The 19,301-nt window shown below is 42.2% G+C and overlaps 1 protein-coding gene across 1 annotated transcript in view; it reads right to left on the bottom strand.

Annotated features, from left to right (window-relative positions):
• Foxo1 (forkhead box O1) overlaps positions 1–18,451 on the bottom strand; it is a 120,209-nt gene extending 101,758 nt beyond the window's left edge. The window contains exons 1-2 of the mRNA XM_010639175.3: positions 18,400–18,451; positions 14,957–15,101 (exon numbers count right to left, since the gene is read on the bottom strand). Coding sequence (XP_010637477.2) covers positions 14,957–15,101; positions 18,400–18,451 — 197 coding nt within the window. The remainder of the gene's footprint in view (positions 1–14,956; positions 15,102–18,399) is intronic.
• Between the last annotated feature and the right edge of the window lie 850 nt (positions 18,452–19,301).

A 19,301-nucleotide genomic window follows, 5' to 3' on the forward strand; every position in this document is an offset into this window, starting at 1 on the left:
TCTCTCTCCCTCTCTCCCTCTCTCCCTCTCTCTCTCTCTCTCTCTCTCTCTCTCTCTCCTCTCTCTCTCTCTTTTCAATCCCTGTTGTTATTTTCTGGTAATTTGCGAGCGTTTCTGTGAGTCTCTAGCCCTCTCAGTGTTTTGATTGCTAGGAGGCAAACCAGCGTGGAGGCGGCGACGACACTTTTGTTTACTACGGTGGAGTCTCCCTCTCTCCCTCTCTCCCTCTCTCTCTCTCTCTCTCTCTCTCTCTCTCTCCTCTCTCTCTCTCTTTTCAATCCCTGTTGTTATTTTCTGGTAATTTGCGAGCGTTTCTGTGAGTCTCTAGCCCTCTCAGTGTTTTGATTGCTAGGAGGCAAACCAGCGTGGAGGCGGCGACGACACTTTTGTTTACTACGGTGGAGCGAAGCTGAGTACTCTGGAAGCCCGAGTGGAACAAGACGCCCGCGTCGCCCCTACCTCCCCTCAGAGCCCAAACCCGGACTGGGTGGGCGCGGGGTGGGGCGGTGCAGGCGGTCTCACTGAATTCCACTCGACCGCCCCCTCCCTGGGCTCCACCCTTGATTTCTTTGCGGAGCGGCGTGGGAAGGGGGGCGGTGTTATTTTGTGGAATGTTTGCTTTCGCGGCGATCTGTCAAGTCTTCTGGCCCCGCGTGGTCCAGACACCGCTGAGTGCGCTTCCCTCCGCCCCTACGCCCACCACCTCCCGGCACCCCAGAGCCCAGCCTTGGACGATTGGATTAGCTGGGGGCCAGTTGTGCAGTCCAGAAGCCACTAGCCGGACTCCCTGCATTCTGGCCTCAAAAGCTAGGAATGAGGGAAAGGGGTTTGGCACGGGAAGAAGAGGCTCCTGTTGTGCACAGAGTCCGAAAGTTACCCTAGACCCATGCCCTGGACGAGAACCTCTTCCCTAGCGTGGAGCCTCACTGAGCAGGCACGGTGGCAAAAGGATCAGAAGCGAGTGCTCAATGAGAACCTCGCTTGCTTTATAACCCCTAAATGAGCTTAAAACTGGTTGCTTGTTTCTTTAAAGTGGTCCTGGGAAATGCAGATGTAAGCGAAGATAAGAGAGGTCTGGGGGAGCAACTCTACCCTAGATTACTTTAGGCTGCTGGCGTGCATCCGTCTACCCCAACCCCCACCCGATCTTTCCCGGCTAGGCTCACGCCCGGACGTCCTGTAAAAGATCGAGGAGGGCGGAAGGTAGGAAGACAATTGGCCCTTGTGTCTCAGAGCAGAAGATACAGTTTTAAAGTTTTTGTTTTGTTTTGCTTTTGCTTTTTTAGGAAGACTGTGGAAAACATTTCCTTTTAAAATGATGGGATCGCTCTGAATGGAAGATAGTAGAGTTTTAAATATCTTGTCCGAAAAGATCAGCTCCCAATTCTTAAAGAAAAATAAGTCCTTTCTTTCTTTCGTACATGTAATTCTTCAATTGAAAAAGTGGCCTCTATAAAGAAAAATTAGGGAAAGTGTGGTACCCCACGCCTGTAATCTCTGCAGGAGACCGAGGCAGGAAGACCACCACGAGTTCGAGGCCAGCCTGGGGTACATAGTGAGTTCAACATAGCGAGACCTTGTCTCACACACACACACACACACACACACAAACTTAATTTATGTGTGTGCCTCTTACAAAAGTTAAATCAATTTAGAGATTTATTCTTTCCTTGCATCTTCACTATCATCTCGGTAGTCCAGGCCCCTATTTCTTCATAAGCAATTTATCACATCAGGTTCCTACTGATGTTGAAGGAGAATGGGGTGTGGATTGTGAACTGAATAGACTAAAGATAGGGGTTGGTTGCCACCCTCTTCCTTTAGTAGTCTTTTCCAAATTACTATAGAATTTGGACAGTTGGGGCCTCTTCTGCCAACCACTAGAGGACCTCAGCAACTCAGATGATGAACTCAAAAGGAAAGGAAGGCCACAAAATACTTGCTACCCACACACGCCCTACCCCTGTCCTTTCTAATTATGCTCACAGAAGCAGCTTCCATTCAGGCAGCTGCACCTTACAAAATAGTTGGGGCCCTAATGGATCATTCTTAGCCAAGAAGCCAGCTGCAAATTTGTCCTTGCCTTCACTTCTATTCTGGTTTTTCAGGGCCTCAATCGGAAGAGACTATGTGGTTAAGAGTTTTCTTACAGACTTCCCCCAAATCCTTGAAGTCTTTGAAGCTACCTTATCAATTTTACTTGATTTTTCAATACCAGGGCTTTGCGCCTGCTATGCAAGCACTTTACCACTGAGCTATGTCCCTAGCCTTTTTGTTAAATTTTTATTTTGAGATAGTGTCTGCCTACATTTCCCAGGCTGGCCTTGAACCTGCAAGTCTCCTGCCTCAGCCTCTGAGTAGCTGGGATTACAAGTGTGCACCACTGTGCCTGCAGAGTTGCTTCTTTAATTGCCATAGTTTGGGCTGGTGGTGTAACCAAGTGATACAGTGCATGCTTAGCCTGCGGGAGGCTCTGAGTTCAATCCTCACCCCCACCCTGCACACACACAAAGAGAAATAATAACAATAATAATAATAAATGCCATAGTTTGTTTAATTTGGTCTTTTTAAAAAACTTTCCCAGAACAGACCTGGGAATAAATATGGTGGGATCCCTTGAAGAAGCCATGGCAAATGCTGAAAAGCTGGCTGAAGAGCATTCATAGAGCATTCATCATGGCGGATGCTCTTGCCAGACTAAGCATTTGTCCTCTGTATTGTCTTTATCCTTGCCACTAATCCTAAAACCTGCAGTTTTCCATGTAGGCATACAAGAGCCTTGATTGAAGACATTGTCTGAAGAGTATTTAAGATTTCTAATGAAATGTATACCCCCTCAAAAAAACATTTTGTGTGTGTGTGTGTGTGTGTGTGTGTGTGTGTGTGTGTGTGTAAAGCAAGCCCAGTGAACCTATCCCACTAACACATACTTCAAAAAACTAGAAGTACTATCTGAATTTACTGAGCCGTAGGGTGTTGGCAAACATTCTTGTTTCTTATCTTTAGCCATCATAAACTATTCTGTAAGGAATAACCTTGTATAGTAGTCACTTCGCATCCATACACGTATGTAAGAGGAACCTCCAGAATTGGTGTCACTGTGTCGGCAGGTATGTGTTTTTGTCATTTTGAAAACATAGCCTAATTGCCCTTCATAAAGCTTGCACCAAGGTAAACTTTCTTTTCTGGTAGCCCCATAGAATGTTTAAGTCGAATGCAATCTTTGAGCCTCTTACATGTATACCTAGAAAAATGGAGGCAAAGGGGACAAGCTAGTTTGCCCACAATGACACAAAAAGAGTGGGGCACCAATTTGGGATTTGCCATGTATAATACACAGATCACAATACACAGATCCTGTATTCCCAATACAGCAGTAAGCACTGTAACTTTGTACTCTGTTTCCTTCCAGTCAACCTACAGATCTTTTAGTTAGACAAAGCCTACCGAACTGAATAAAGGGTTTATCTCAAAGGTTAAGAAAGCAGACGCAAAAAGATGATAGTAAGATAATGAAAGAAAAGATTACAAAAGAAGTGGTTTGGGTTTTTAGTCAAAAATGTAAACATTTTCTCTCTCCCCTGAATGATGCCAAAGTATTTAGCATGGTGTCCTGGCTTTGTTTAAGAGGAAAAAGTTATTTTTCCCTTCTGTGTTTTTTGCAGTTGCTATTTGCTTTAAAACCTTTTCTCTCATGATTATAATTTGTTCGTTTCTGCATATGGTCAAACTGGGAAGAGAAGAAAAACATTTCACACCAGATAAGGACAAAAATGAAAAACGAGACCTATTCTCACGAACCCATATGATACTCTTTTCTGTGCCTGGTTTTCAGGATAACCATTGCATCCTCTGAGGATTCCCTTCCATCAGTTTCCAGGCAGACACTTCTGCAGTTACCTCCTCCCCCACCAACACACATAGTTCTGGTTTAAATTCTTACTGTTCAAAGTAGGTAATTCAGGTTCAACATAATGAGTATATAAAAAGCTTGTATGTTTACTTTTTGGTTGTAGACCTTTACTTCTTTCTTCATATTGCCTTACATAACAATTGACCATTTCCAGTATTCTGTCTGAATTATTAAGTCGGCTTTCAACCTCAGACTCTTCAGTTTGCCCATAGAAAATTATAATCAAAGTATTTTAAACCACTCCCCTGAAAACTAGCATAATAATTGGTAGCTATAGTAATATCAGACATAATTATTCATTTCTCTAAAGAGAATATTTTCTTTGGATGTTAATCATTCAAAAACTGTTTATAGGGCATCTGCTACATACATGTCCAGTGCTGTGCGTCTGAGAGTCCATTGTTTTGATGGTAAATTCATTGAGGTCCATATGGCTTTTTAAAATTTTCCCTAATGCAATATTTGATAATTGGTCCAGGGATTTAGCTCAGTGGCACTGCACCTGCCTTGTAAGTGTGAGGTCCTAAGTTCGATCCCTGGTACCAAAGAAAATTGGATAATGGAGCTCATCACCTACATAACTATGCATAGTGTACATTTGAAAGAATATTTATTGTTTACATGAATTATACAAAAAGGATTTAATGCACATAAGGAATGTTAAAGCAGGAAGAGTTCAGATATTATCATAGTCATTATTTCAAAGAACGATAATGAGACAAGTTAGAAAAGCTAAGTGAACCATCCATAGGAACTAGGAGTATATGCTCTGGCCTCTAGGCTTTGGACTTGGCATGATCTTACTCCCAATGGACAGAAGAGGACAGCTACTTCTGATTATGTGTCTATCACAGGTAAAATACAACACCTATTAACCTGTAGCAGAAGAGAAGCTCTGGACAAGTCATGAACCAGAGACTCATTTTAAATTTTCTTGTGAAGAACCAATATTTGTCAAGTTTGCTGAACAGTTTTTATGTTAGATATTACTTGTGGGTCTCTGCAATGCTAAAACATACTTGTATATAACCTAAGTGATCTATTCACTTATTTGGTTCTGGAGGTTGGAATGAAGGGCCTTGTGCATGATTGACACAAGCTCTACCACAGCAAAACTCACAGACTCTATAGAGTCTTACATAGTCATTTAAAATACAGTAAATAAAATGCAGTTGGTGGGGTAGGAATGTAGCTCAGTAGTAGATCACTTATCTGGTATGTATGAGACCTTGGTTTTAAAATAAAATAAAATATCCGCAGCCTGCCTTGCAAGCACAAGGTCCCGAGTTCCATCCCCAGTATCAAATAAATAAAATAAAATATCAGGCATAACGGGCCACACCTGTAATACAAGCACTCTGAGAAGCTGAGACAGGAGGATTACAAATTCAAGCTGAGACTGGACAATTTAGCAATTTAGCAAGATCCTGTCTCAAATTTTTAAAAATTATAAAAGGGGGCCGGGGATTTAGCTCAGTGGCAAGACGCTTGCCTCAAAAGCGCAAGGGCCTGAGTTCAGACCCCAGTACCCGAAAAAATAAATGAAAGAAGAAAGAGAGGAGAGAGAGGGAAGGACAGAAGGGAGGGAGAGAGGAAGAAAGAGTTCAATCCCCAGCACAAAAACATTAAATAATAATAAAATACATGAAAAGTTTGCAAAGTACTGTACTACTGTCAGCTAAAAATGTTAGGATTGTATTAGGCTACCGCAATCCCCTCGTTGCAAGGAAACACAAACACCAAGAATTTAAGTAATTTTCCCAAAGGCTGTACAACTAGTAATACTGGGACTAGAATTCAGATCTCCTAGCAGCCAAAATTCTGCATTCCATTCCGTGGCTTTTCGTGACTTATCTTTTGTAACAAGTTTTTCACACTGTCTGATTAAACTCAAACCTTTTTTTTCCTTTTTTCTTTTGGAGTCGGGGTCTTGTCATTGTAGTCCAGGCTGTCCTCAGACTCTGCATCCTGCCCCAGTTTCCATGGCAGAGTGTTACAGGCCTGCACCTGGACGCCCTGCTGAAATGTATCAATCTTTTTTAAATACCAGGTCCTTAAGGATCTCAGAAACTATCCATGACTCTCCCAGGCTCCAAACTGCATAAACATTAGAATTAAGCATTTTTTAACATCGAGGACTGATAGCATTGCCATACCATTAATAGACAGCACATGAAATTCCAAATTCTCTGAATGTCACAAATCTGAACCTTGCGTTCCAATTTGAAACACAATGTGTTTTCACTGTTTTATTTCTGTTTCTTGTCATATTAAAGCTCTTAACAAGCTTCCCAAAAAGGGGGACATATGTATTAAATAAGAAAACGCTGCCATGTAGAACACAGATGGTAGTGCATTTTTGGCAGAAAAGAAATTTAACAAGGCATATTACCGATTTCCTTGGAAAACTAACATGCATGAATGTTCAAGTAAAGCAGTAAGGAATTAATTGCTGTTTTACAATAATCAGTTCTCTTTTTTTCCCTAATTATCCTATTCCTTCATTTTAACAGGGAAAGGAAGTCAAATGTGATGGTAAACAAAAGACTGGCTAAGAGAGTAGAGGATAGTAATAAAAGTATGAAGGAGAAAGAAACTGCTGGCTTCCATGTTGCTTGTCATTTGTTCATAAAAATCAATAACAAGAGGTAATGACTGTGTTAACATGCACGTATTTTTAATATAATATGTAGAGACACTGTGTCAGTTAGTGTGTAAAAACAGGAGGTAAGAGGGCCGGGGATTTAGCTCAGTGGTGCTGTCGCCTGCCTCATGCAAGGTCCCAGAGTTTGATCCCCCTTACCAAAAACAGACAAACAAACAAACAACAACAACACCGAAAGGTAAGAGTTCATCAAATTTCAGATTGGGTGGACTCAGAGGGCCCACCCATTCGCAAAGTCTCCAGTGCCAGAAAGTAAACAGAGATGAATGGTGAGTACTTCTTCAGGATATCCGGTTTCTAGTTTGTGATAAATACAGCCTTTCAACCCCCCATGGAGCATTCTATATTCTAAGGTTTAACATTTAAAAATCCAATTTCGAATTGGCTGATCACTGATGTAGTACTGCAGAAAAAATTGATTTGTCTCATATGATGCCAAATGTACTTTAAATAATTTTGTATTTCAACAACAAACTGAAAACAGAACATTTGACAGTTATGTTGCATGCCTGAGCTCTAGAAGATTCCAATCTGAAAAAAAACTCTTTCCACAATCCAAGACTAAGCTTAGTAAAATCTCTGTCTCCTGTTTTTCAGATTTATATATTATCTGACATAAGATGACATATCACATGGTATGGCTTTAGCTCATAGGCAAGACCTTGGTTTCCATCCCCAGCACCAAAACAAACAAACAAAAGATAAATATAAATATACTTATATTGTTACAGAATATTTGAGATCTAAATCTTGAGTCACTTTTACACAGAATCAGAATACACCGATGAGGGTCCTGAGTTCTATCTCCAGTACCTTTGAAGAAGGAGGAGGAGGGGAAGAAGTGGGGAGGAAGAGGGGAGAGAAGAAATAAATTAAAATTCAGATTAAAAAGCTACAAAATTGGGCCGGGATTTAGCTCATTGATTCCTCCACCTCCCTTGCAAGTACAAGGTCCCAAATTTGATCCCTGGTACCAAAACAAACAAACAGCTATAAAATTTATCTAATGGCTTATCTTAGAAGCAAATCAATTTATAATCAGATTTGAGTCAACCATTTATCCAAATTCAGAGGTCATCTCCTGTTGAATACTATATGTTCTGCCTCCATAAAATGTTGAAATGTTCTAGAGGATTGGAAATCAATTAGAGGTTAATTAGCCAAAGGCTAATTTGAAGTTCCAATTTTTTTTTTCCAGAAAGTTGACATTTGGAAAATATTTCTTTTGGGGAGTATTTTTGGCAATCAGCCTAAAACCAGTTCAGTTAATGTTAATGAAAGACTCCTAGAGACAACATAAATAACAATAATAATGCTGATGTTTGCATGTGTATAATACAAAAGATGTAGGGGATTTTGAGTCATTAGCACTTGCTTGTTTAAGCTGTCAGCCTCAGATCATATACAATAAGGGCAACCAGCCCTTCCGGAATTGTTGGCTTCTCTGGAACTCTTTTCTAAAACTCTCTTTATCCTGAAAACGGAAGCACATCAAACCAAGTTCAACAGCCATATGGAGCTCTATCTGCACCAAAAGAAGGTGATTAGCAGCACGATTTCATTTAAAAGCCATCTTTTAGTTGAGTATCAGAAGTTTGGAGTTGAATATTCTTGTCTCAATAATATTTCCTCCAGTTCTGTGGCTGTGCTTACCAGGCTAGGCAGCCATAAGATATATTTTCTTGAGACAATAAACAAAAGTACAAGCAAAATAAACAAAACCCTGTGTTCCTCTGTTTTGAAATTGGCCTCTATGTGACTTGGAGAGTGTCCCCTCTACTGCCCAATAAGCATAAAATATCAGAAATAAAATTAAAGCACTTTTAGAAAATCGTACCGTGGTGATGGGATGGCAGTAGATATCCACGTCCCCAGTTTTCATAAAAATTAGGAATAAAACGTCTTTCAGCTACAACAAGTTCAAACTGTGAACTTTCCTTCAGCCTCCCATCAAGCAGAAGAACAGCTGGCCTCTACCAGCTATACCCTACAGGGCAGAGTTCGTCAGAAGAACTTATCCAAGTGATCTTCCTTTGATTTTCCAATGAATCACAAAAGGCCAAGTCAGTCCTCCAAGAAATGACCTAGTTTCAGTGATCCATTGGACCTTGACGCCTACACCACATTGTCGTGAGACATTAGCAGATGCTGAGGGTGAACGCCACCTTCTGTATGATACCTAACTAAAGCGAAATCAGCGCACCATCCAGATACATGAGCTCTCTTTGCTATCTATGTATTTGACATTTGATTTAATTATTTCACTTTTCGCTGTAGACGAAGATCTGGGGAAGTGGGGTGGAGAGGGAATGGGATGCTGGCTTGTATGGGAGGACTGTGTCCTTCAGTCATCTCCAGCCAAGGCTGATGGGAGGAGAGAGCTGTGGGAACACAGAGCTCCTTACAGGTCACTGTGGCCCATTAGCAAATGTGGCATGGTGTGACTGCTGCATGCAAAATACAAGAAAGCAAAATCACAAATGAATCTTCCAGGAAAAGCAGAAAATCAACAAAGCATGATCAGCAGCTCTTTATTCTCTACATAATGTTCCATTTACTCTGCATTTTGAATTTTTATCTTGGCATGACTTGCCACCTACATAACTCAAGGAAACATTGTATGGATTAAAATAATGTCTTGAAGTGCTTGAAACAGGGATGAAACATTTGTTCTTTGATATTGGTACAACCTTGTGGGTAGGTTTTTGTTACTATCCAAATTGCTTTAACTTAGGTAAATACATGATTTCTAAATCACTGATATTCGTTCTAAATTGTACTACAGCACCTTCATGTTCACGTGTTATGCATGCTGGTTGCCAAAATACAACTTGTTCTCTATGAATCCAGAGGTACCATGTAATATATCTGAGGATTGTCATAGCAAAAGCTTAAGAAAGGTGTCTAACATCAGAGATTTTTACTACCTATCCATGCTCTACAGCTATGAGCTTCTAAAATTGTTATTTGTTTCCTTTTTGCCATGCTGGAGATAGAACCCCAGTCCTTGTGCCTGCTAAGTAAGCACTTTTTCTACTGGAGCTCATAGTCCAGTTGTGAGTTTGCTTTTGCAAAAGATAGGGTCTGTGTTGCCCAGGCTGATCTGGAATTCATGATTTTAAGTGATTCTTCTTCCTCAGCCTACCATGTAGTTGGGACTACAGCATGGACAACCGCCTGGCCAGCTACCAAATTGAGTTTTTGGTTTTTTTAATACACGGTCTTGCTACGTAGTCCAGGCTGACTTTGAACTTGAGACTCTCCTGCCTTAGCTTCCTAATGCTGAGGTTGTAGGCGTGTACCATCAAACTTAGTAAGCTACCTAGCTTTTTGGACTGGGGGTTGTGCATTGAAACAGACTCATTAAGTTGCCCAGGCTAAACTTGAACTTGGGATCCTCCTGTCTCAGCCTTCTGTCACAGCCATGCGTCACCACATCCAGCTAAGCCACCAGGTTTGAAAAGAAATAAAATTGTCGAAATTAATTAAGAATTCTGAATCTTTGCTCTACTTTTAATATAGTCTTCAGTGGGAAAGCTTTGCTATAAAATGTTTTTAAATTCTATTATTTTTATTATTATTATTATTATTTTGTATCAGGGATCAAACTCAGAACCTTGTGCTTGTGAGACAGGTGTGGTGCCACTGAGCTAAATCCCCGGCCCTCTTATATTATTCTTGATGGTCTCTGCATGCAATTAAAAAGCAGTGTTATGGCTTGTGTCTAGATGTCCTCCAAAGCCTCATGCATCATAGGTGGGGCTTTTTCAGAGGTGGCTGGATCTATTGTGTGAATCTATAGGTCTATAGTGGTGCAATGCTAGGCTTAAGGGCACTAGATTAAGGATGTGAGTTCTACCCACCCTTAGTAGTCCAGATAAGATAAAAGGGGCAGAAAGATACTGGTAAATCTCCTTGCTTGCTCTTCCTATCTTCTGCCTGCCAAGAACTACCACCCCTCAGCCATGTACCACCCTGCCTTGGAGAAAGCCAACTATGGAGTGAAACCTCTACAGACAGTGAGCTAAATAAACCTTTCCTCCTTTAACTTTGGGTATCGGGTATTGTGTCACAGCAGCAAGACAAGCAGTTAAAAATAAAGTTAGCTGACTCATTTCAGGAATTCAGCTGCTGATGGCGCTGGCAGCTTCTGTAACAGATAATGTTATCATAGAAAACAGAACAACAACTCTAACAATGGAGCAAATTTCTCTAAAATAATTCCTGAAGTGAATTGATGCAATGTATTCTTTGTTTCTTTGTGCTTCTTTTAGGTTAAAAAAAAAAGAAACTGTTTTGTTTTGTTTTTGATACAGAGTCTTGCCGTGTAGTCCAGGCTGGCCTCAGAGTCTCTGTGCTCCTCCTCTCGCCTCAGTGTTCCAGAGTGCTGGGATCACAGAGTGTAGCACCACTCCTGCCTTGGGTACAGCCCACTCATTTTTTGAAATTAAGCCCACGCATTGCCCCCAACCTATTTGGAAAATTAGATGTTGCCTCTAAGAAACATAAACTTTGGAGAAAAGTGACTATCTTGTGAAGAGCAAGCAGAACAAAACAAAATAAACAAACAACAAAACCATGCAAAATCAGATCTTAGGGAGGAAAAAAGGAAACATGCAGAATAGTAATACCAAAAGTCTAGTACTCAGAAGGAATTGCAATATGGTGGTTTCTAAATCTTGAATCTTCTTTTCGGAATCAATTTTTTTCTAAGAGTAGTTAAATATTCCTTTAGGAAGAAGGCAGGCTCTTCATTTTAATTTCACTTTTAAAATTGGAAGGGATTTATGTCTCTTCATGTAGACAAATTATTTCTAAGAAGGCACACCACCTGTATTATCAGATTCTGCAGTTATTCCTAGATTAGTTATTCTTGGCAGTTACACTGTAAAAGCACGTGTCAATCGTGTTTGTGTGTGTAGATACACCAGGATTCTATTAAAAGATAGCATAAATGCCACCTTATTTTTGCAGCATAATTAAAATACACAATAAATATGTCAGTAATAAATAAAAATCAAGGAGAACCAAAGAAACATCTTAAATTAGAAATCAGAATTTAAAAAACAAGTTGCTAAATCACACAATCAGAATAAGTATTGCAAATGTTACCACAGAACATTGAAAGGTACGAAAGGTTTATTTAGTCTTTATTGTTGTTTAGTTAGCAGTGACCTTCTTAGCAAATACTTTTTTTTTTTTAAACTGGTCATAATGGGAAATTATTTTTAAATGGGTCACAATGAAGAAACACTTTTTTCGCGATGGAGAACTTGCAGAGGAGCATAGCAGATAAGATGCTGTGGGTGTTCCCGTTCCCCAGCAAGACAAAGGCCTTTGCTGAGTGGCACCAGGTTAGCAGGACATCCCTGTTCCCTCACGCAGGGCTCACCTCCCTTACTGGGCCCGGCCGCTTTCCCTCCTCTCTCAGCAGGTGGAAGAAGAGTAGGAGAGAGGGGGGAGCTAACATTCTCTTGTTTGTTTGTTACTCTTTCGTTTTTTGAGATAGGGTCTCACTATGTAGTTCAGGCTGGCCTTGAACCTGCAGCGATCATCCTGCCTTGTCCACCAAGCCTGGCTTCAAAAATCTTAAGTAGGGAGTGCTGGCGGTGGGGTGGGGTGCGGGGAGCTCAATGGTAAAGTGCTTGCCTAGTGTGCACAGGCCCTGCTCCCATCCCTAGGAGAGGAACTAAAATAATACCAAGTATAAGACTGCAGGATGGCGCTCCACTAAAACTAATCCACAGTCACTCCCAAGCTTTCAGCAGCTTCCTTTTTCTCCCCATTTTTCATTTTTGAGGCGAGTTCTCACTGAATTGTCCAGGCTACCCTCCAATTGCCCTCCTGCCTCAGTCTCTAGTGTGAGTGCTGGGATTACAGGTGTGCACTCCCATGCCTGCCTACCTCTTCCTCTAAATGGTACCTATGAGCCAAGGGTGGTACAGCTTACCTGTAATGCCAGCACCCTGGGAGGGTAAAGCAGGAGGATCTCAACTTAGAGCCGAGTCTGGGCAATCCAGATCCCTGTCTCAACATAAAAACACAAAAAGAGCTGGGGACATAACTCAGTGCACAGGAACTGCTCAATCCTCAGTAACTCAAAACCAAATTTCAAATGGTACCTGTTAGGGCAGGGCATGCATGCAGCTCAGTGTCAGTGAGCTCATCTAGCAAGGCCCTGGGGTTGAGCACCGAGTGTCCGAGGAGGGGACTGCCACTTAGTGACTGAGGACAGCACTGAGTTTCCCTCACCCGTGCTGGGATGTGATGCAGAGCGTGCTGCACGCTAGGAAAGCGCTTTTACCCCTGAGCTAGGTCCAAAGCTCTAACTTTTTCTTCCTCCAGGAACCTGGCTGTGCTGGCTGAGTTGCTCCCCACTCCGCACCCCCCACACTAAATTCATTTGTTGAAGTCGCATTGTCCAGCAGCTCCCAGCCACTGTGTGTAGAGCCAGAGACTTTAAAGAGGTGACTAAGTTACAATGAGGCCTTTGGAGAGTGCCCTAACCTAGTCTCCCCTGTCTTTAAGTGGAAATGTGCATAGAGTTCCCAGGGACGAGCTCACATGGAGAAACAACCTGGAGAGGACCCCAGGAGAAGAAAGTTTCTGCGGCCCAGGCGAGGGCCTCCGAAAATTCAGAACCACTGAGACCTTGGTCTCGGACTTCCAGACTCCAAAACTGTGAGAAAATAAGTGTCTGGTGTTTAACCCATACAGTATTTTGTTACAGCAGCCCTAGTAAAGTCAGACACTGACAAAATGATCAGTTGTCGTCCCAAAGATTAGGCTAGACTTTTTGACATTCATTTGAGGAACTGAAGGATCCTAATTCATAAAGCAATGAAACAAACAAACAAACAAAAAAGCAATAATTTGACAAAGTCTCAACTGATCCCTTTCTCCTAATGCGTTGTTTATTAACAAATATCACTGTCATCATCATAGAGGAAAATATGTATTCGGTCCTTAGTATATGCTACAGATCGTTCTAACAACTTTACTATAGAAATTCACTTAATCCTCACAAAACTATGGGGCAGGTATTATTTTACCAATGAAGAAACAGACACAGACAGGTTGAGTTGCTTTTACAAGGTCATGTAGCTAACAAATCCAAGAGCTGTGATCCAAGCCCAGACTATTTGCTTTTAACCAGTAATTCATGCTTCTTCTTTAATTAATAGATAATACTTATTACCCCTCCCTTGCTGACCAAATACTCAGCAGTGCAAAATGGCGTGAGAGGTTTTTAGGCCTGAAGTTAAAGACCTAAATTCAGATTCAAGCCCTGCTGATTGCTCCAGGAAGTTTCCTTCTTCTTGTGATTGGCATCATAATACGGACCTGCTGTGGAGGTCACCGGAGATAAGGGCATAAAGGAGCTTTCCGTGGGATTAGCCCTAGGCCTTGCAGGCCTGTTTACAGATCCTTTTATCTCAAGGCTGAAGTTCCTCCTTATGATATTCAGAAGGACTCTGAGCTGAGTGAGAATCCACTCTTAGGTCCATCAGGGGATTTATATCCCCTTCCAGTTGGTCTGGAATTTGCAGTGCAGGAGGATTCAACCCTACCTACCAAGCAGGTGCATTTTCTTTTGCCCTGAGGACAAGCAAGAGGAAAAGTCTTTGGGCTGAAAACCTTTGCCAAGGGGGTCTCCTGGAAAGGAAAGGCCTGCCCCTAGAGTTCAGGCAAGCACAGACAATTGGATCCGTCCTGGGCTGTCCTCTCCCTCCCACACCCAGTTCCCAAAGTGCAATTCGAACTCTTGGCCCTGGGGTTTCCTCTAAGAGGCCCCAAGGCCAGACCGGCCTTCCTCGGAGCTGCCTCAGGTGGGTCAGATGGCCAGACAGGGTCTTGTTCAACCAGTTCATAAACGCTGGCCCTCCCTATACCTCTGAGCTTCCTTCAGGCCACTTGGTTTGGGCTTCTCGGAATCTTGGCTGGTTTATTTCTATATTTCTGTTGTTGTTTGTTTCCAGTGTCATCCAGAAACTCAGGACCTCCAGCATGTTAGGCATGTGCTCTATCACTAAGCTAAACCCCAGCCCTCTGAGTCACCACTGATAAGTACGAGTTGTTACTCCACGTCTGGGACTTCAACTAAGCAACTCTTAGCGTTGACATCCACCCATTCAGACCAAGGATGACATTTATTGAATTTCTCTCCCAGTCTCGTTAACAGCATGGCACTTCCTCCAGGAAGAGAAACAAACGGCCCTTGGAGAATCTGCTCCAGGAACCGGCACTCCCGCTCGCAGTGGCATTCGTTTCAATACAAGTTATGGTAGCTGCCTAGAACGGAGGCCCTGGGTTCAATCCCAGGACCACAACCTTCGGCAACAGGGTCTGGGTCTACACTGCCTTATCCGAGGACTCACCTTGCAGGTAGAACTGTCAACATGTGGGCAGGGACAGTGCAGATCTGCACCCCATCCCAGCTGGGCCCAGTATCTGATACCACTCTGAACATAAGTGGAGCCCAAAGCATCTTTCCCTCGGTGCTGATGGTTTCTTTCCATAAGACTAAAATTAGTAAAACAAATGATAATAGCTGTGCCAGTGAGGCCAACGAGAAATGCATAGGCTTGCTTTTCTTTCTCCTTCTCATGGAAATAAACAATCCGAGAAACAGCATTTGCTTTTTTCTAGGACCACATGCACATTGACTCATAGTTCTGGTCGTCTCTGCTGGCGAATGACAAGGCACCTAGTATCCCAGACTGTGCAGGTAAACGCAGGCAGATACCTGCATCTGGCCATACCTCGCAGTACATTGTCCTCACACAGGTGAATGCTGAGTAATTTATGCCCGAAACCGCAATCTATCTGGAAGCTATTGCATTCGAGATTTTTAGTTACATGTTGTAACCACCATAATGTACAGCAGACCATCTGCAACTGAGTTTTACTATTAGTTTCAGCTTGGAAGTTCCTTATACATAATTGCCCACAAAAGTTATGGGGTGTAAGAGAGTTAGCATGAAGTTTTGTGTTCATGAGACGTTCATTAGTATTAAACATTGTTCTCACACTGGTTTTGACAAAGAAAATAATTCTCTCCTTTGCTAACTTAGGTCCTAGTAACTTGTTTGCTAGTTTTCATATTCTAATGGGACTGCTTTTTTTCCTTGACAGTGTCCTCATCATTTTATTTTGCAAAAGGGCAAAAGAAAAATTGCCCAAAAATCTATTCCTATGTAAGACTTAAAAGCAATGTTGCAGCGCCCCCTACTGGTGTATGATATTAGTAGCCATTTGGGAACTACTAGTTTTAAGAGAAAAGGCAGTAAAATTTGCAAGAAAATCTTTAGTATATGTGCTGCCAAAGCTAGCACAGAAAAGCTTTAAAAAGCATCTTTTCTGTACCTTTACAACTACTTAATTTTTTAAATATCTTAGGAGTAACATAAACTACCTTTTTCATTATTGGTCATTATGAAGGCATATTTTATACAATCTGTCTACATCTTTTGTCTTACATAATATTTAGCTTTGCTGAAAAAAGTAAAACTTTCAGTTAAATTTTGGAAGCCATTTTTCTTCCCCTTTGGTACTTTGGGATTGAACCCAGGGCCTCATGCACGCTAGACAAATGCTCCACCACTGAGTTTCATACTTCCCCTGCCTCTTTTTTTTTTTTTTTTTTTTTTTTTAATTTAATTTGCCTAAACTGGCTTCAAACCTGTGATGTTCCTACCTCAGGCCCCAGGCTTCTAAGTTGTTTGGATCACAGGTGTGCACCATTGTGGCTGGCTTTTTAAAAGATACTTTTTTGTTTGTTTGCTTTTGTTACTCTGAGAGGAGGCATGCTCTGTAATACAGGTTGGCCTTGAATTTGCCATATAGTCCAGGCTGGCCTTGAACTTGGGGCAATCCTCCTTCCCAGCCTCTCAAGTGCTGGGGTTACAGATGTGTACCAGTAGGCATGGCTTTTGCTTTTTGAGACAGAGTTCTGCTATGTAGTTCAGACTGTCTTGAACTCACTGTGTAGCCCTGACTGTCCTCAAACTCACGGCAATCCTCCTGCCTCAGCCTCCTAAGTGCTGGGATTACAGATGTGCACCACATCCAATTTAAAGGCTCTTATTAAGAAACTATTTACCTAACCCTTTACACCCTGCCTGTGTATCTGTGTTCATTACTTTTACCCAACATCCAAAGTTAAAGGAGGAAAGGTTTACTTAGCTCACAGTTTGTAAATCATCTGGATAATTCAAGGCAGGGTGGAAACACAGAGGAGAAACAGTTCATGGTATGCAGAAAGACAGCAAAGCAACAACCACAGCTCTTTCTATCCCTTACATCTTATCCAGGTTGCTCAGAGCAGGTGGCACTCACACCCTTAATTCTGGTGCCCTTGATCCCAGTGTCACACACTCCAGATCCAGCCACCTCTGAAAAAGCCTCACGTATGCCCACATGAGGCTTTGAGGGGACATCAGGACATAAGTCACAATAGCATCTTTGTTTAGTCTAAAAATAGAATCTTCATTTCACTTGAGATAAAGGAAAGAAATTGGGAATTAATCAAACTCTAAAAACCCTATCTTTCATTTTCCAGAACTAGTATAACCATTATTGAAATCTATCAATGCATGGCTGTTACGATAAAGTCCTAAATTCATGAAGGGTCATAGACAAACACATCAGGGTACATGGGATGGGTGGATAGAAGGGTAACTGACAAGAACAGGAACCAAAGCAAACAAGGCTGCAGGGGAGAAGGTGTAAGAGCTGGAACTGCAAGGACTATGACTTAATACGGAGAATGGCTTTGTCCCTAGTAAGTAAGCCTGCTTTAGACAGTAGGATAATTTTGCAAGATTTGTTTCCACATGGAAATAAACTTTTTCACTGTTTGATAGGATGCACAGCCAACCAGCCAAGAAAGACCCTGCATGGCCAAGAGCTCTCTGTCCCACCCCACCCCACCCCCTGCCAGAACCTGAGGGAAGCAAACCTCCAAGCGCACCCCAAGGACAAAGCGGGCCGCCAGCCACCCACTCTTGCCTTGGAAGTCAGTGATGGGCGGGTCTGTTTTTGAAAAGCCAGAGGGAAACTAGAGTTAAAGTCAGGTAAAAACAAAAGTCCACGTAGAGTTGTGCTTGTAGTCTTGTACAATATTTGAAAGATTAGCTCTGACAGCGAAAAATACTCTCCATGTATTAGGTCCTCAAAGCCAGGAAAACTTCCCAGGGAATCCAAATGCCTAAAATAATCTTCCGTTTGTTCCTCAGAGATTTTCTAAGCTTTCTCCAGGCCTTTAAGCTTGATCTTCCCCTCCCTTTTTCCTCCCCTTATCCTAATTTTACTTTTGTTTATTTATTTATTTTTGGGGGGGTATCAGGGATGGAATTCAGGGCTCTTACTTGCCATGCGGGTGCGGTGCCACTGAACTAAATCCCCAGCCCTTCCAAATTTAATTTTAAAATTTATTGGAGGAGTGGCATTTGAAGCACATTTAACTTTTATTTCTGTCATTTATTTCCATTTCTTGCTTTTAGAATCTAAGTGAGAAGTGAATAAATGACCAAGGCATATACTTAAAGTGTTCAAAGCTATGCAGTGCCTCCGTGGATTCGCCAAAGTCTTTATTCTACCTTTGTCTGCCACAGGGTTTCACTCTGTAACCAGGATGGCTTCCAGTTCGCAGCGATCCTCCTGGCTCAGCCTCCTGGTCCTTGGATTGCAGGCGTGTGCCATCACCCTGGGCTTTATTCTAGGTAGTCCGACTTCCACTTTAATAACCACCACTATTAGTCATGGTGTAGGATTTTTAAAAAGCTGCCTCACCTCAGAGTTCTTCTAAAGTCAAACCTACCCATTATAATCTCACAGGAACTAGAATAGTTAAACTCTCCGCCCATCTCCATGGTTTATTTGCCTCAGCTCATGTTCTCTGGGAAAGAAATTCATAGGAAGAATACTTTTTATTTTAATCGATTAATTAATTAATGTGAGACAGGATCTCAGTCTGTAGCCCCGGATGGCCTTGAACTCTCAATACTCCTGCTTTAGTCTGAAAGTGCTAGTGTTACAAACTTGTACCACTAATGCCTGTTTTAAGACTATTTCTTGTCGGGCCAGGATTTAGCTAAGTGGCGTCGCTTCTGCCTGCGTTTGATCCCCAGCACTGACATGGATGAGGAGTTAGAACAACAGAAATGCACCACACCCTGTGCCAGATTTGAGCCCATTTATTAAAGCCTGAAGCCAAGGGGGCTGCTCCCTGGAAAGCTCTTTCTGCAGGGGTTTGATTTCTCCTTTTAAATCATGGTTTCAGCTGGGGAGGGCTCAGGGAGAGCAAGCGGAATCTTACAGAAACAGAAACATGCCAGGTTCGTGGGGGACACAAGGAAGTTTCACACACTGGGTGAGCTACCATACATCCTGCAACTGTAGCAAGTTTACTGCCAAGCAGGATGTGGGGGTTTTGGGTGCTTTGTTCAAGCACTTTGTTCAAGCACAGGTACAAAATGGCGTAGAGGCACGAGACGGAGTTGGATTGGCTATCACAGTGCCAGAAAAAAAAAATTCTTATAACTAAATCTACTAAAGTGCAAATCGCTGGGCTGGAGAGGTTGCTCAGTTGTAGAGCACTTACTATGCCAAAAGCCCTGAGCCAGGCATGGTGGTGCATGTCTGTAATCCCAGCACTTGGAGGCTGAGGCAGGAGGATGGCTGCAGGTTTGAGGCCAGCCTGGGCTACCTAGTGAGTTCAAG

The sequence above is a fragment of the Fukomys damarensis genome, unplaced genomic scaffold, assembly GCF_012274545.1.
Source record: "Fukomys damarensis isolate Sample0158 unplaced genomic scaffold, DMR_v1.0_HiC HiC_scaffold_38, whole genome shotgun sequence".
Lineage (NCBI taxonomy): Eukaryota > Metazoa > Chordata > Mammalia > Rodentia > Bathyergidae > Fukomys > Fukomys damarensis.